Source organism: Poecilia latipinna, unplaced genomic scaffold (genome assembly GCF_001443285.1).
Source record: "Poecilia latipinna isolate Pla-1442-1.1 unplaced genomic scaffold, P_latipinna-1.0 Scaffold863, whole genome shotgun sequence".
Classification (NCBI taxonomy): domain Eukaryota; kingdom Metazoa; phylum Chordata; class Actinopteri; order Cyprinodontiformes; family Poeciliidae; genus Poecilia; species Poecilia latipinna.
The window spans coordinates 229411-247266 of record NW_015113479.1 but is presented as its reverse complement, the minus strand read 5'-3'; the positions used below and the strand labels follow the sequence as shown (position 1 = coordinate 247266).

Genomic DNA, 17856 nt, shown 5'->3' with positions numbered 1-17856 from the left:
TCTTTGAAATCAGCAAGACACCTTGCCAATTTGTCTTGCAAAGACAACTTCATCTTTGAAATCAGCAAATTACAAATGTTCAGGAGAAAGCAAATGCAAAAGTGTTTTTATGAACTGTCCTCTCAGTAAAGAGCTGGTGTGTATGCTACCTTCTTATCTCAAGCCTTTGATTTACCGCTTAGAGAAAATCTTCTGAAGAGCCTGATGAAACAAAGAAACACTTTGGTTAAATCTGCTTAGGTTTTCATCATCAGGATGAAAGAACCAGAACCGATCAGGTAACTTTGATATGCTGGGATGTTTTCACGACAACATGCCTCAATGTGCTTTACACATTGAGGCGTTGCTGACCCATTGAAGAACCATATCCATTCATATTTTTCTGTAAACTACAACCACTGTGTTGGACTCTTTGGTTCCAGGTTCTTTAAGATGCAACCTTTCAAAAAGTTCCACTTGTGTCTTCTCAGTATAATTGTAGATGTGTGTGTGTTTCGTCAGCAGTAAGTGTAGATGTGTGTGTGTTTTGTCAGCAGTAAGTTTCACATCACCAGTTCCATGTTTATCCCGTCTCTTTCTTAATGTTGCATCATGAACATTGACCTTAACCAATGCAGGTGGGACGTCACTTTAGACATTCTGTGTTTTGTGTTAATAGTCATTTTGGCAGGTTGGTCCACTGCTGTCCTGTTTTTACTTTATTTGTGGATAATTGCCACCTGTGGTTCCCTGGAGGTCGCATCCAATCCTTTCTTGACTAATAGATACAAATAACTTTTTAAAATTTCTTTCGATGGGTGTGTTACATGTTGTGTTTGGGCTATTTTTCTCTGCTTTGTGTTACCAGACAGACTCTGTTTAAAATGAGATAATCTGTAACATTTAAGCAAGACAATAAAAGAGAAGAAATTTAAGGAAACTGCTCAAAATCAGTAGTAGCCCCAGAAAATGTTCATAAGGATGGCCAGACTAAGAGGGTAAAAAATGTTTTATTAAAAAATAAAACTTAAAAATAAGCCTTTTTTTTTATTTGTCCTGAAGCGCCATGATACCTGCCTATGTATTTCAAACATGCTATTGTTTTGTGGTGACTTTATTTAATTTTTTTTGGTAAAACTATCTGAAATTCCAGATTAAAAGAAAAATCAGTTTTTATCCATCATGGAGTGATATTTCTATATTTTTGCTTTGTGTTGCATGCTGACGAGACAGTAAACACACCCACACACACTCGGTGAGGACAGTATGATCACGCACATCCAACAGGCTGATTAACAGCTGACGCAGACACAAAGGGCTTTTACATGTAGGAGTTTACAAATGTATGACATGACACCCGAAACAAACGCAGAAAAACTCCTTAAAAAAGAGAAAAAAGCTCACATCAGATGGATGAATTCTTGATAAACGGCGGGATGTAAATCTGAACAGATGTGAATAAACTGCTGTTAAAGAGTGAATACTGAACTGATTCTCTGACATCTTTACTGAGAACAGAGTCTTGCCTTCCACCTGGCTGTTAAAGTTTGGCTGTTCTCCTGAGGGCTCTGTGATGCAGCTTAGTTGAAAACACGTACCCAGGAAACAACCTCAGTGTTCAGGCCATCTTCAGAATCGTTCCTTATGATGACATCTGGCACGGTACGTTCCTGCCAAAAGGAGAGTGTGTGAAACACCATCACATCGGTGATGCGATGGTTAAATGGACAATTTAACACTGCGAAGAAAAAAAAAAACCTTACCAAGTATCCTAAAGCAAATATCTTGTCTCACTTGAAAAAAGACAAAACTAACATACAAGTAAGTTTTCATTACTAGTTCCATTGGCAGATTTTTTCTTCTAACTGGTAAAAAATGTCATTAGGAGTGAAATGACGCTCTTTACCTTCAGTCTGAGCCTGAAGCCGACTACTGCAGGTTTCAGTCACTTGCATCAGGGATCTCGTTTTTTTGTTTTTTAATGATCCAAGACATTCAGAACTTGGTGGGCTTTTTTTTTTTTTTTTTTTTTTTGATTTTTGGCTCAACACCTTCAACGCCATTCTTTTGTGAGATGAGCTATGGGTGGGCATTTATCATATCGTTTATTATTTATCATGATAAAATTCTTACCATGGTAAGAATTTTGATTTATCGTTTTCACAATAAATTAAAATTAATGATTAAAACCACCCCAAAATTGTCTGTACTGTCAGGTTGTTGTTTTTTACTATTCTTTACTATTTGTTCAATGGGAGCATCGATAAATATCAGTACATTTGAAAATATGTTTAAATGCATAAACTGTATGCAGTTTAGTGACACACTTCTTTTGTGACCGATGGCTTGCTGTTGAAAAACATGGAAATGTTTCTCAACAGCAGTATTTGTGTTTTTGTGGACTTTGTAACTGTTGTGCCCCTAAAAGAGAAGTAATAAATAGTTTTATTGTTATATGTACATATGGTGATAAAACTGTAAGTCCATGTCACCCACCCCTAAGTCCTCAAAATGTAAAAAGAATTGATTTATTCAAAAAAACTGTCAAGTAAAAAGCAAGAAAAACAAGATTGTTAGCGCTTCACTCACAGTGATTGTCACTCTGAATTTGAGAATAATTAAATAAATTGAGAGAGGAAATTTTTAGAAGGCCTAGATATAATTGTTCTGTTAAAACATTTATGATTAATAATTTATGACATTTTCAAAGAATTAATATTGTGAAACTTTTCAAGCGTGATAACCTCAAGGTTGAGCAGCTCAACTCATGCTACCACTATTTGCACCGTGCAACGGGTTTTTTTCTCAGGATATAAATACATTGTTCTCATCTATTAAAGCAGTAGTTCTTTTTTCCTGTTTAACATAAATAGTTGGTAATAAGTGGATTTCAAAAGTTCCACTCATCTTCTTCTAAAGTTTGCAGGACATGTATGGACTGGTGACTTTTTCTGATTCATGTCTTTACTCTTTTCTTGAGCTACGTGAACAAACCATGGCGACTGTTTTGTTTAAATATCAACTCCTCATTAGGAGTTTGTAGTAAAGATTCCTCTCTCCTCCGCTTTAGGTCGGAAGTTCGTCATCGCCAACGCCAGAGTGGAGAACTGCGCCATCATCTTCTGCAATGACGGATTCTGCCACCTGTGTGGCTACAGCCGAGCCGAGATCATGCAGAAGCCTTGCACGTGTAACTTTCTGTACGGGCCGGACACCAAGAGGCTGGCCATCGCCCAGATGGCGCAGGCCCTGCTGGGCTCCGAGGAGAGGAAAGTGGAGATCAACCTGTACAGGAAAGACGGTAGGAGAAGGAGAAGCTCTGGGCTTTGTGTCAATCGGGACTGCAGTTTGTTTTTGTTGGGAGTTCTTTGGGTCTTGTGACCTGGAGAAGTTGAATCTGGGGATGAAGTCTGAGTGTTCAAATTTTAATTTTTAACAGATTTGGTTTTAGTTCAAAGTTTTTGGTGAGGATGGTTACTTTTAAGTAATAATAGTTTTGTTTGACATCATTTTTCTTGGTGTGTAAACTACTTTTTTGTTCCATTAGAAGTATTTCAACAAAATCCCACCTCTTCTTTACCTCATTTGTTTGACGGTATAGACAGAAAAAGGAACTGTGAGCTCTAAAAGTAAAAAAAAAAAAAAAAATGATAAAAAAAACTGAGTTTCAAAATTTCTGAGTTTCAAAAGTCAAAAAATTTAAACTCAATTTTGCTGTTTCAAAACCACAAATTTCTGAAATTCTTATAAAATTTTGAGTTGTTTTTTTTTCAAGGAAATTTTCAACTTTTCATGTTCAGAAATGTTTGAATTTTTTGGTGGAAATTTACTCAAATGTTTTCTGTCCCTAATACACTGTCACATGTTTATTTAAATAACAATGTAAAAAAAAAAAAGAAAGAAAGCTTCAAAGAAGTCTCTTATGTATTTCTGGGAACGTAGCAGCTGGATCAGAACCAGATGACAGAACGATAAGTGGCTGTCATGGTGACAAGGAGCCTCCATGCTGCTTGAGCCACCAAGTCTCTGTGTAAAGACCAGAGAGTCTGCTCGATGTTTTCCACCTGCACACAGACACCAAAGCAGCAGAGAGGAAGGAAATTAAAGGTAAACCACAAAGTGGAGATTAGAAACAAAGAGGGCAGAGGACATGCAGCCAGTTGTCTTATAGTAGCTCTGCATGGAGAGACTTTCTGCCTGTTCAGGTCTGATCTGGGAGAATCTGGTTTTCCAGTGTTTTACTGAATAGTTGAGATGGGAGTCGTACATCAGAAACCTTTTAGAAAACTGTTTGGGGTCATTTTTGGGAGTCAACGACATTTCTGACAGGTGGATAAAGTTTACACAGTGAGAAGTAAACTAGTTGTGCATTCCTTTCATACATGTTGGACGGTGATGGAATATGAATCATAAATCCAATTCTGTTTTCATCCCTGTTCTCGTCTTCAGCCGTGGAGTTGACGAGGTTGATAATTCTGCTGGTAGCAAGTCAATTTTTTTTTCAGGTTGTGCTTCACAGATGAAGGGGTCGGCATGACGACCTAAATGTAAAAGTTGATGTTCACACAAGTATTGTTTAACATTTTATTATCTGTGTAAGAGTAACTTGGTCTTTTTGTGAATAACTACCCATTAGCTACATTTCCACTGACCATAAACTTGCACACATTGGTATTTTGACTACAAATTTGCCTAATGGAAACACGCCAAGCTCGGAAATACTCTAATTTTTTTGTGACAAGGTTTTGGTGTTAGAATGAGGATGTTTTTTGGTCGTATCGAAGTTGGTTCATTTCACAAAATTGCAATGGAATCACTTTTCACATTATCAGCAGCTGGATGTTTCCACTGCCGCAAACCACGAAGAAGAATACAGAAGTAGTTGGAGGATGATGGCGGAACATTTTTCTAAATGATTTTATTACGTGAACAAACATATTCATGTGTGATTTTAATCACAACTGCGAAACAGTGTTTGTTTTTTTTATTATGAAATATTGACAAAGTTTTGAGCATATTTGTAATTGAAACACACTGAGTTTGTTAGAAGTTCATAATATGGTCAGAAACATTAGAAACCTTTGATCTGTTAAACCAGTTCTGTTATGTAGGGCCGCATATAAAACCTTTTACTCCATCAAATGTTACAAATTGCCAGTTCTATTAATAACATAACCTCTCAGTGCTTACTCACTGTGACCCCAGTGAATTCTCTGTCCCAGTCATCTATAACACACACACACACACACACACACACACACACACACACACACACACACACATACACACACACAGGTAACCCCGGCAGGCCACCTTCAGGCCCTCAGAGAGCAGCTGATAGAACGCTGTGGACACGCCTCATCCATAATGCACACTGAGCAGAAACACTACGCTGCCTCCTCCTGTCTTCTGTGCCTTCACGTCTCCAGCCTCTGTTTGCTGCAGCCAAACATGGGAGGAGAAATAAAGAGAAAGAGAACCGAGAATATCTCTTTACCCACGCCAGGCCGCCTGAATATCATAGAAGTGTGTTTCGAGTAACGATAGATACTACGTCGCCACGATCAACAGGTTCAGCAGATACATAAAAACAGTGGACAAAAACATTAGAAGACACACACCACACACAGGGACGTTGATCTGAACTCATTCATCTGGTGCCACGTCTGGCCTTGGGCCTTGGTGCTGATGGATCTTCTTTCCTGCTGCTGCACTCAGCTGTCCAGGTTCCAGGTTCTGTTGCTCACCGGGTTCATCAGTCAAACTATCCAAGCTAAATGCAGCAGGGAGGATGCTCACACACACACACACACACACACACACACACCAAGAATTAGAACAACACTCCTGCTCAACAATAGCTTGGTACTGGTTACAGTTTGTGGGGTTCTGTTGATCTCCAGGTTGAAATGTAGCTGATGTTATTATTAAGTATTTAATAGTTCTAGATGTAACGGTTCTGCCTCCTGACAGGAAGGGGACAGAATGTTCATTTGTATTCACATTGTCCCAGTTTTTTTTTTTTTTTCTCCTGATCTGACTTCCTGAATCCTGAGTTTCAGAAAGAACCGGAGCTTCTTAAAGAGACAAAGACCCAATTTCAGTGTGTTAAATTACAAAGTCAAATTTCTATTGAGTCATGTTTGAAATATGTAAAGCATTGTTATAACAACTGAAGGTAACATAGTTGCTTGATTGTGCTATATAACAATACTATGTGCCTGGAAAACACATAACACTGCCCCTTTAAACAAAAGGAAGAAGGAAAATCCACCAGAAACAGGGATGTGTTTATTAGCTTAGCATGTGGCGAGTTCATAAAAACGAATGTTTCAGGGTGTTAGTGGTGCTGTGTCAACATGTTCCTTGCCCTTTTTCTCCATTGTCGATTGACACTATCTACACCAGGGGTGTCCAAAGTGGGTCCTGGAGGGCCGGCATCCTGCATGTTTTAGTTCTCTCCCTGGTTTAACGCAGCTAGATCCAATGATGGCTCATTAGAAGGCCTAAGGAGAACATTGACATACTGAAAAGGTTATTACCACCAGGGAGAGAACTAAAATGTGCAGGATGTCGGCCCTCCAGGACCCACTTTGGGCACCTGTGATCTACACAGTTCATTTGGGAGGTGATCAGGGGATGAACATACTGGATGCCGTTGTGTATTGGCTTACCCACAAGCATATGAAAAACAGTACTAATGTCGGCTTGAACTGAAACAATTTGATCAATTTATGACCATTAATTCAGTTGCACCCAGCTGGTGACCTGCTCCACAAGCACAGCGCTGCGAAACGGGGGCTTATCCGGGAGATCACAACCACCACTGCAAACTTAACACACCAGGTTTTCAGTCTGCTCACCTGATTGCTCTGCTGGGTGCCGTCATGAAGCAACAATCTTAGGAGATGTCTGTCAGTCAGACTGTGTGGGTGTCCTAAAAGCCCCGTCCTTCGATAATTCAGCACCCAGAGGAGTGGAGAGTCCTGTGTGACATGAGGGGTGCGGCGAAGGGGGGTGGATTGCTTAGCAGCCGTAGCTAAGCAAAGCACTTAAGAGAGCAGGAGGCTCTCAGGAGAGGTTAGCGCTCTGCGCCGTGAATGAGCCCACCTCCACCTAAGAGCACATAATGTTCACACAAGCACGCGGAACACAAGCAGACAGTTGTCGCCCACACAACAACAACAACAACAGCAACAAGTAACACCGGGCTTTGGAGCTAAAAGCAAATCCTTCCCCCGTTTTCATGCTGCTGATGGAAAGCTGTTAATTTGTTTTAGTGGAATAATAAAAGTGAATAGTGTTGTGAAATTCCCCTCCGGCCGGGTAGGACAGTGCTGCTCACAATTATTGCTCATGAAATGAAGCTATAATTGGAGGAAAACTAAAAAAATCACAATCTCTGAGTATAATCCCGTCCACATCCGACTAGTTCGTGTTGCGTTGTTCTTGTCCAGTTCCAGGCTAATCATAATGTACATGGATTGCCTACACCTGCATTAGGTGCTTCACCCAATCTAGGTGAAGCACCTGCTTTAGGAAAACACTACACATATAACTACTTTGTAAGGTGTTTTCACAAAATAGTGAAAATGCTATTTTGCATTTCCACAAATTCATTAGAGGTTTTTCCTTTACTCAAACTTCTTTGGATTTTTTTAGCCTGTAGAAATACACAATTCATTGTTCTAAATATGTTAGATTTTAGAGCAGAAGTGATCACATGATCAAATTCTGGCCACATTTCCAAAATTCCTTTGAAATAGTTTTTTAGTTTAGTGATGATTGGAAGCAGATGTCATCTTTTATATATATATATATATGTAATTAATTAGAGTACTGGTTGATTCATTATGAAACAACTAAATATATCAAACATGATTACAAAAAAAGTTGACTTTAACGCCTTGAAATTGGGCCTCTGTCTCTTTAAGAAACTGCTGTTCTTTCTGAAATTCCGCCTTCTGGAAGTCATCACAACATGACTCCTCTAACCTTATAACAACGTTCTTTCACTGAGAAGTAGCTCATATAGTGATGTGCAGTCCCACCAGGTGTTTGCTAATTGCTGCTGGCTAGTCTGAAGGAGCTGAGTGAAGGGGGGTGGAGGGATCACGGGAGAAGCTTGGAAACTGCAGATGTGAGGAGGAGCTTCTTCCTTGAAGGTGGGGCAAAGTCTACCCAGGCGTTTTTGCACAGCTGAATGGTTGCCACGGGTGATTAAAGGATTTCTCAAACATTCATGAAAGAATGAAGGCAACATTGTAAGTTTGTTTATGATGAGTAAAGAACTATATATGATCTAAAGCTCACAAAACCTCACTTCCCCTTTAAAAGGATGTGTTGCAGTCCTTTGCTGGCGCTCAGCCTATATTATAATACCTGAAGGTGACAAGGTTATGCTAAGATTTACAGAGGAACGACTAAAAGCTATTTTATTCTCCACTTTTCTTCCATGCTGCCAACAGCGTGTCAAACAGGCTTTCAATGCATTTAAAAGGAATTCCACCCATCGTTAAATATGTGTAGCATCCTGATCACCTCCAGAGTCAGGTTTGATTCATCTGCCCTCCTACAGTTGACACAGAATCAGCTTAAGCTGCCAATCAGGGAGGTCAGATATAAAGGGGTGAACTATGCATGACAGCTGAATATGCTGTTTTCCAGGATATGCATCAGGTCTTCAGCTGCATCATAACTGGCATGTGGTCATAATATCGTCACAGATGGGGCATCTTTTTGTTGTTTTTTTGTTTTACATTTTATTTTAGAATTTTGACATCTTTAATAAAGATTAAATAATCACATTGTTCCTACAGGTTTAGCTCCAAGGTCAAACATAACTGTACCAACAGGCTTAATCATGAAATTTAACGCTACAGTTACTTAGCAGATAGTTTTACATTATTTATAATCTTAACAGTTGTGATTAATAATATTGTGATCACAGGTTGTTCACAATCTATCGTCATCAACAGTCCGTAATAAGGACTACTTATTACTGGCAGTAATAGTATTCCGTACTGCTCCTCTCTCATCTTGGTTTTTATCATATTGTTTATTCTTTATGAGACTTTTCAGTCTTCCTTCCTGTGCGGTCTTTAAGTGTTTTCTGAAGACGTTTCTGGGCTTCAGGCTGCAGCTTCTTGTCATGATCTGTGTTTCTGTGTGTTTATTTTTGAGTTCTTCTGTGTTCAGTCCTGTTTTCCCTGTGTAGTCCTGTTCCCTGTGAGTCTGTCCTCCCTGTTGATTGCTCCCCAGGTGTGTCGTATCCCCCTGATTACCCTGTGTGTATTTAGCCCCACCTGTTGTCTGTGTTCCTTGTCAGATCCTCGTCATTTGTAACTGTTTCCCTGTGCCGTCAGTCTACGTCTGTTTATGGGTCGTACGCAGTTGAACTGTGAAGTCCTGCATCGACCTAAGCTCGTTTACATGTCTGTTATCCAGTTGCTACCGGTATTAGCTGCGTGCTAACTTTCTTCCGTGCTGCCTGTTCAAGACTGTGAGCTACATTATTAAATTCATCATTCTCATTTTACCTGGGTCTACCTGCATTTCCTCACCAACTCAACCACATCGTTTATGACACTTCTCTGACAAACCACAGAGGTTCAAAGCCTCGTCTTTTATCCCCCCTTTTTTTCTACACCCATTTCTCACCACTTGAATCTGCATTTGGAAAATATGTTAATCTTTTTACTCCCTTTTTTTTTCTCCATGTGTGAACGTTGGAACACGAGACAGTCGGAGGGAGGAAGAGACTCGGCTACGTGGCGCTTCAGAGCCTTGGCCTGTTTTTCACTTTATTAGTTTTCTAATTGAGGTTTTCAGGCTCTGTTCAGTTTCAGTTCATGTTTGTGTTGAAGCTAAATGAATTTCAGCTCAACAGATGAATGAAGCTGAGCTGCCATTGGTGATTATGGTTAGACCTGAAATATTAATAGTCACTAGAATAGGATACATATTAGTGTGTGACTGTTGAGCTTTTCCTCCAAACGGAAAGCTTGGAGCAAATCCATAACCGTATGTACAGTAGAGCCTTCACATACTAAACACATTTACTCTTCTGTCAACAGTGAGAATCTATAACTGACTCCGATTAGGCTTTAAAATCTATTTCCAATGAACTGCAGTCAAGAGACCGAGAAAACATGGAACTGAGATGAACCGTCAGAGCAGTGAACTAATCCAACTAACTGTTGGCTTTTTGATGAAAACTAAACATCTAGCCGTAAATGTAGGGAACAGACATAACTCTTTATAAGACATCACATCGTTTTACATCTGTTTCTTACAGGCTTCATTTAAAAGTGTAGCCGGAGTAGTGAGGCCTAAGCTGGCTGTTGTCTCTATCTTCATCTGTTTGTTTGTGTTGTGGGATTGTTTTGTGTGTGTGCGTGCGTGCGTGCGTGCGTGTTGGGCCCTCTGCTTCCCGTGGCCCAGCCAAAGGAAATGGGTAGAATCATTATCTCTGGTCCTGTCCCTGCTCCTGTCTCTCCTTTGTCCAAGACTATAATGAAAATGGAGTCACATCGGCCTTTCTTTGTAGCCTCTAAACAGCCGACTTTAGAGTCTTTGAGTCGGTCCAGACGTTGAATGGCTCTACCTCAGCACAGTGAGAGATTAGTTTTTCCATTGAGTTTGTAACTGTCGTCATTTATCGGTCATTTATCGGTCTGGGTGCTCCCTGGGGTCAGTCCTACTGCTTTGCTCTGGCAGAATTCACATTTAATGCAGCTGTTCAAAGTGATTGCATTTTATGAAAGCCTTTATTTTCAGGATGTTGAGAGAGGGCATTATTGGCACTCTTTACCTATAGAGGTCTGCTCAGCCTTTTTAGCCATACTGAGTTGTTTCTTGTGTGTGACACATTGAAATAATTAGGCTGCTGTAGTTGAAATAACTTGACTTGTTTGGGGGATCTGTAGGCCTTTATGTGTTTTAAAGGGGAATAGTAGGAAGTGGCTCGTGAGTCAGGAACGATCTCAATTCTTACTTCAATAATTTTTGGTAAATATGTTTTAAACGTGTCTTCCAACAATGGTTTGAAATGTTACAATTATGGATTCACTGTTTTGTACCTTGAAGGTATACTTTGGAAGCCTGCTGCTTGAAAAAATGCCAATCCCATCGTTACAACTTAACACCCCAACAGCAGGTTCATTACAAAAACAGAAAAAGTTATAATTAGGATTAAATTTATAGGGGAAGTTTTATATAAAAAGCTCTCATCACCAAACATACCTCAAATTTATCTGTGATTCTTTCATGCATGTATGAGAAAACCTTTCATCTCCATGGCAACTATTCAGATGTACCAAAAACCTTTATTTTAAAACTTCAAATAGCTGCCAAAAGTCAAAACAATACCTTTAGAGCTTCAAGAAATTAGAAAATAAACATTTAGCAAAAAATTGTTGCCGTTGGGGTTAAATGGGTTGATTAGCCTCTTTTTATTGCCAATATTCTGTAATTGCCCATTTATGTTTTCCAGTTAATCAGCAAAAAGTGAATATCTACAAGTCATGCTATATATATATATATATGTATATATATATATATATATATATATATATATATATATATATATATATATATATATATATATATATATATTTTTTTTTTTTTTTTTTTTTTTTTTTTTTCAAAACAGCCCCTTACAAATACTATGTCTTCTTAATTAAATTACTTACCATTAATGAATGTCTTATTACATTTTTCCCATGTTTTAAGAGCTGCAGCCTCTAAACTTCTGCCTCACACAGCAGCCCATCCTACAACTCCCTATCAGCTCCTTCAGACTAGCCAGCTGCAATTAGCAAACACCTGGAGGAACTGTACATCAGCTGAGTTCATTATAGAAGCTACTGCTCAGAGCAACGCTGGTAAAAACATTGCAAAAACAGAGGAGCCATGAGGTGATGACTTCCTGAAGGTGGAGTTTCATAAAATGCTGGAGTTTCTTAAAGAGACAGAGAGCCAATTTCAAGATGTTAAATTACAAAGTCATATTTCTTTCAATTCATATTTAATACATAAAGCATTTTTATAACAACTGAAGTTAACATAGTTACTTAATTGTGCTCCAACATTGCATTACGTGCCTGGAAAATTCACACATTAATACGTGTGCATGTATGGATTGATGTACAGTACGCATCAACAGACATACAGGACAAACAATGTGCTATTTTATTATTATTATTTTTATTATAATTAGTTACTTGCTGCATTCCTGCCCATGTCTTTGTTCATATGTTTGTTTTGCCTGGATGGTTTTCTCTGTTTATGAGCTGATTTCAGAAACAGACGCATTTACGTTGATATCGTTTTACAGAAGCTCGAACGCTTCCTGCGAAACGGTGTAAACCAATCCGGCCAGGAAACCATCTGACTCCATAAAACCAACTACTGAGTGAGGACATGCTGAACGAGCGTCTCCCCTCACTTAGGCTTTGACTACAAGCAATCACATCTGATATCATTGCGGTTACATTTATCTGAGCAATTCAGAGGCAGGAACCGAGCAGAAAGCACACGACTCCTCCTTCAGTATTATTAGGGCTTAATGGAAAGGAAGCCGTCAAGAAAAAGCCTCCAACTAGTAAGCTGTGTTGAAAAACAACATAACTGTTTTGTTTTTTTAACTGAACCACAACCTCAAACATTTCTAGTTTTCGTATCTGTTTCTAAGTGTTTTATTGTACCTTCAAACATGGATAATTGTTGTTTTGAATTGGTTACATTGATTTTAATTAATAAATTGTAGATTATAAGTTCGAATGATTTATGTCCAAAGCACAGTTAGATTTATTAATGCTAACTTTCCAAGAAAATTGGTTTGGACAAAAAATGAGACGAGCATCTCTCAAAGCAAAATGAAACCAAATCCTCTCCGAGACATGTTTGGAGATTTTACCAACAGAGAGCCTGAGAGGAATTAAAAAATAAAAAATAAAGTTTTATTTTGATTGCACTTTTTCTTAGCAGTTCCAGTTTTTGACAAAATTTAGTCATTATTTGAGAACTATTATTATTTCTAGTTTAATTAAATTTCTGTTGTAATTTGTCTCATTGATGTGTCACTCTCTCTTTTAGATTTTTCAGTCGGTTATTTTTCTCTCTTTTTTTAATCCTTGTTTAGTTTCTGGGCTGCTTTTTGCATTTAGTTTGTATTGAACCAAACGGAGGCTTGGATCTTCTCTAGGCAATCAATTTAACATTTGTAATATGTTCTTATCCATGTGCATGCACACTCAAATCAGTCTCCTTTTTGTCGGTTTATTATGATTATATGGTTGCGTTGTCAGTCCTGGTGTCTGTTTGCAGGGTCAGAAAGTGAAAGCCTTCAGTCTCTAATTGTGTGTGAAATGAGATCCTTTAATGTTCCATCTGATTCAGACGTTTTTATGTTGTAATTTTTTTCTCAGTTCTTCTAATGGTGAATCTGCAAATGACTATAAAGAAGAATTATTAAAAGGGCAGTATTATTAAAAAAATGACTTTTCTGAGCTTTACATCATGTTATGTTATTCCCTCATCAAAAACTGCACGTCATTATAGGAGCTACTTCTCAGTGAAAACGCTGGTAGAAACATTGTGAAAGGGTTAATAGAGGAGCCATGTTGCGATGACTTCCTGAAGGCGGAGTTTCAGAAGGAGCAGGAGTTTTTAAAGAGACAGAGGCCCAATTTCAAGGTATTAAGTCATGAAGTCAAGTTTCTTTAAAGTTATACTTGATATATGCAGCATTTTTATAACATGTGAAAGTTACGTAGTTTCTTGAATGTGGTTTTATTTATGTCCAAAGCAGAGTGGATGAGATTTCAGAACATATTAAAGGAAGATGAATGAGCTTTTGCTTCCAAAGAGTAATCTCATCATTCATGATTTACAACAATATCATTTGGCAGTTCAAAATAATTTTTGTCTGACTTTTTTTTTGTGGTTTGTTGCCCCACCATTCACAGGTTTCAATGTCAACTGATAAAAATAATTAACATATATGATCTTAGCATAATTTTAAAGTTATTTAAATCTCTTTAACATCATCTTCCTTCCTCTGTGGTTTGTAAAATTTGATTCACAACATCGACTGTAATGACAGACGTTGCTGATTAGTACAGAACTGAAACTTCTATAGTTGTTATATAAATAAACATAACCTAGAAAAATGAGAAAAGGCATAATCAAACCTAATTATAATGATATTATTTTATGCTGTAAAAACATGTTGTTGGTTGCTGTGGAGACCAAACAGTTTCTCTGGTAGATCTCTCAACATTTCATAGTTCCTGTTAGAGTTCAAGTTTCTACCACAGCAGATGAGGATTATAGATCAGAAATGCCAAAAATCTGTGAGAATATTTTCCATGTGAAGGCAACGGGAAAGAGAAATGAAGAGTGGAGAGTGTGGTGGTAATATTTGATGTGGACAAAATGCAAGATTGCTTTAGAGACCATAGTGCAGACAAACCAGAACAAAATGAAAAGAGGGAACGTTTTTATAACAATGAATGTAAGGTGGAATAGATCAGATTAATATTTCTCCCAGTTTTTCCTCTCATCCCTGCAGTTTCTATCCTCAGACCAAGTTGCCTACTGAGGGTGGTCTCTCTAACTGCGACGACCTCCAACCCCTAACCCCTGACCTCTCTTCCTAACAGCTCTGCATCACAGCTTCACATGGCTAACTTCACTCGTTCTTTTTTAATCCCTTGTTTTTTCCTCTCTGCCATCGCTTTGGTTTCACCTTCCATGCCCTCTGTTTTTTCTTCTTCTTCTTGTTACTTGCTGTTTGTTTTTATCCTCTCTTCTGACCTTCTTTAGTATTTATACTGGACCTTTTGTTGCTGAAGAAATAACTCAGAGTAGCGCTGTTATTGCTCTGATTAAAGGTTGTCATAGTTAACTAAAAGTAGCGAAGAAATGAAAACTGAAATTGTAGATAAAAAAAAATCTTTTGTTTTCGTGTTTATGAATCTATTTATTAGCCTTTCAAAATGATGTGAAACACCTAAAAAATAACCCAAGTATGAAACAACTGAAACACTAAGAAAAACTAACAATATTTAAGTAATAAAAACCATCAAACACACTCTAAAAATGAATTAAAACTGAGTTAGACAAACAAGTAACAGCAAAATAAAACTAAAACATTGTGAAAAACCCTGAACTATTATAATCCTGATATACTTGTTACTGGGTGACAGATTTATTAAAATATGATGCTTAACTGTGTAGGTGTCTGCCACACCTACACAGGCCTTTTAAAGAAACTCTGTCAGACATTTTGATCTCATTTTGAACACCTAATGTGTGTGTGTGTGTGTGCGTGGGTGTGTGTGAGTGAATCCCTTTCTGAACAGAGTACAAGCCATATGATTTGATGAGAGCATTATCTGTCTTCAGTGTCTCCGAGTGTCAGCGGAGTGACGTGTTAAGACAGAGTGAGCGCAGGTAGCATGGCGGTGTGGGTGCCCAGCTGTTCTGTCACCGTGACAACCTCACCAGCCTGGGGGACAGCGATAATGGACGCCTCGGAGTTGGACCCTTTAAATATGCGCCAGCAGCAGCAGACATTACTCAGCCTCTCTGACGGCTGTGAAATGAATTAGAATGGCAGCAAAGAGCCAAACTCTTAAACAATCCTGTTATACAGTTTTCATCATATCTGTATCATAAATCATTTACATCTATTTGTATTAAATCAACAAATAAGCCAATTCAGAAAAAACTAGAAAAAACTTTAGTGAACTAGTAAGAGGAGTTGAGCTGTGGAATCATTTGACTGTTGATCTTAGACAAAATACAAACATAAGACTATTGAAATTATCATATAAACTAATAATTATTGCTAGATATAAAGTATAATATTTTAGTCAGTTGTTTGTTATTGATACTGCCTTTGTTTTCTGGTGAAATTTAAAGTAATAATTGTTAATCCACTGTTAAACAATTAAAATGAAATAGACACTGAATCGATGGGCTCATTATTAACGGGTTTAATTCTTATATGTATGGATTATACAAGTAATAAATGTAATTAATGTCTCCTTAAGGACTTCTGGCTGACATACTGTCGATTGGCCCCTGAAATGCTGAAGCATAACTAAGTTGACTCACCTTTTGAATAGATTAATTGTGCAAATCGCCTTTTCTCCTTCTGAGATCAGAATCATAAACTGACTCATAAACTCTCATTGGAGATCTGCTGGCTTGGCAGGCAGTGAAAGCTAGTGAATGTTTGTGAAATGAAGACTTTAAAAGTTTCACAAATGTATGAAACTTTTTTTTCCAGTGTATAGTTCTCAGAAAGTCCTCGCACATGACTTTATTACTGTAAACCACAGAATATGTCTAAAAGAAAACAATGTGATGTCAGCCAGTGGTTTGTGAAATTCTATTGAGTCAGAGCTAACGTTTTACACTCGGCACTTATGATACATCAAATACTCGTCACTGAGTGCTGTCTTTAACTCCAAAATATTACATTTGAGGGAATTCAACATGTTGTATAATGTATAAAATGTAAAGATGAATGATGGTGATTCCCTCCTGATCCAGGTGACAGCTGCGTTACATCTGGAGATGCACCGATCCACTTTTTTTCACTTCTGGTACCGATATCTGAGGTTTAGTATTGGCCAACACCAATCTGATACAGAAACATAGCTGAATTTATTTAAAATATCTGTCTTTTTTCAAAACAATCATAAATGTACCAAAATACAAATGTATTTGGTAACTCTGCACCAGCACAGCACACTTTAAAACACCAGCAGCTTCACAAGCTGGGTTAAACGTGTAAAAGCAACACAACTTTAAGTTATTCAGTCACAGCAATTAGAAGTATAACAGGCAATTTAAAATAAATAATAAACTGACCAAAACAACAGGTTGACTACTTTGGTCAAACATGTAACAGATAAACCACAACAAACATTCTTTTGAATCACCGACACCCAATGTAGAATTTCTTTTCAATATTAGGACCAATACAGATCAAAGCATCTCTAGTTTTATCTTTGGAGCTATTCTCTGTTTTTCCAGTAAATACCAGATCCCATGATGCAAAACACACACTCAGTCCTTGTATGGTATTACAGCAGCATGTAATGTGATCCCTGTTGCCACAGAGGAATATTATTGTTATATGCCAAGCATCTAACATCTGAAAGAAAAAATCTGACTCTAGAAACACAACCCAGTTTGCATTTTTAGATGTTTGTTGCTTTAAGTGACTAAATATGTTATGATGGTAAAAAAATGATGGTACAGGGAGACGACAACAAAGATCAGGGTGTTGCTCCTCCACTCTGGGTTCTAAACTTTTCTAAAAGATACAAGTAATTAGTCACAGGCTGTGAGCCGTGGTGAGGATCAGGAGGTTCAACAATACGGTGGTTTGATGTCGCTGACAGCAGCAACTCTGTGATTTAAGCAAGTCAGTGTTGATGTGTTCAGCTGACGGACAGAGGAGCAGAGTGTGTGTGTGTGTGTGTGTGTGTGTGTGTGTGTGTGTGTCTGCACATGGACTGTAAAGGTATGCAACAACTGTGATAGATGAATGTCAGTCATATTAATGTGTGTAACTGAACAGTTTTAATTAGACGTGGGACTCTGTCCAAATTTTTAAAACGAGTCAATTACAGCGTCTGTAATTACAAGAGTTTTAATCATCGACTACATATAGACAAAATGAGAAATATTTTTAATTCAAAAACCCGGTTTGCTGCTAAATTACTGAATAATTAGACATGGGAGCACAACAGCACAAATATTTGCTTTTATTCTGTTGTTCAGGATCTTCAACCATCACATTGGTCCAAAGTTCATCCTTTCAGGAACTTCTTTGGAAATGTACAATGAATATTG

The 17856-nt window shown here is 38.0% G+C and overlaps 1 protein-coding gene across 1 annotated transcript in view; it reads left to right on the top strand.

Moving 5' to 3' along the window:
• Window positions 1-17856, top strand: part of kcnh2b (potassium voltage-gated channel, subfamily H (eag-related), member 2b) — a 254225-nt gene that overhangs the window by 35889 nt on the left and 200480 nt on the right. Inside the window, exon 3 of the mRNA XM_015048160.1 lies at window positions 3050-3280. Within this exon, the coding sequence (XP_014903646.1) occupies window positions 3050-3280 (231 nt within the window). The remainder of the gene's footprint in view (window positions 1-3049; window positions 3281-17856) is intronic.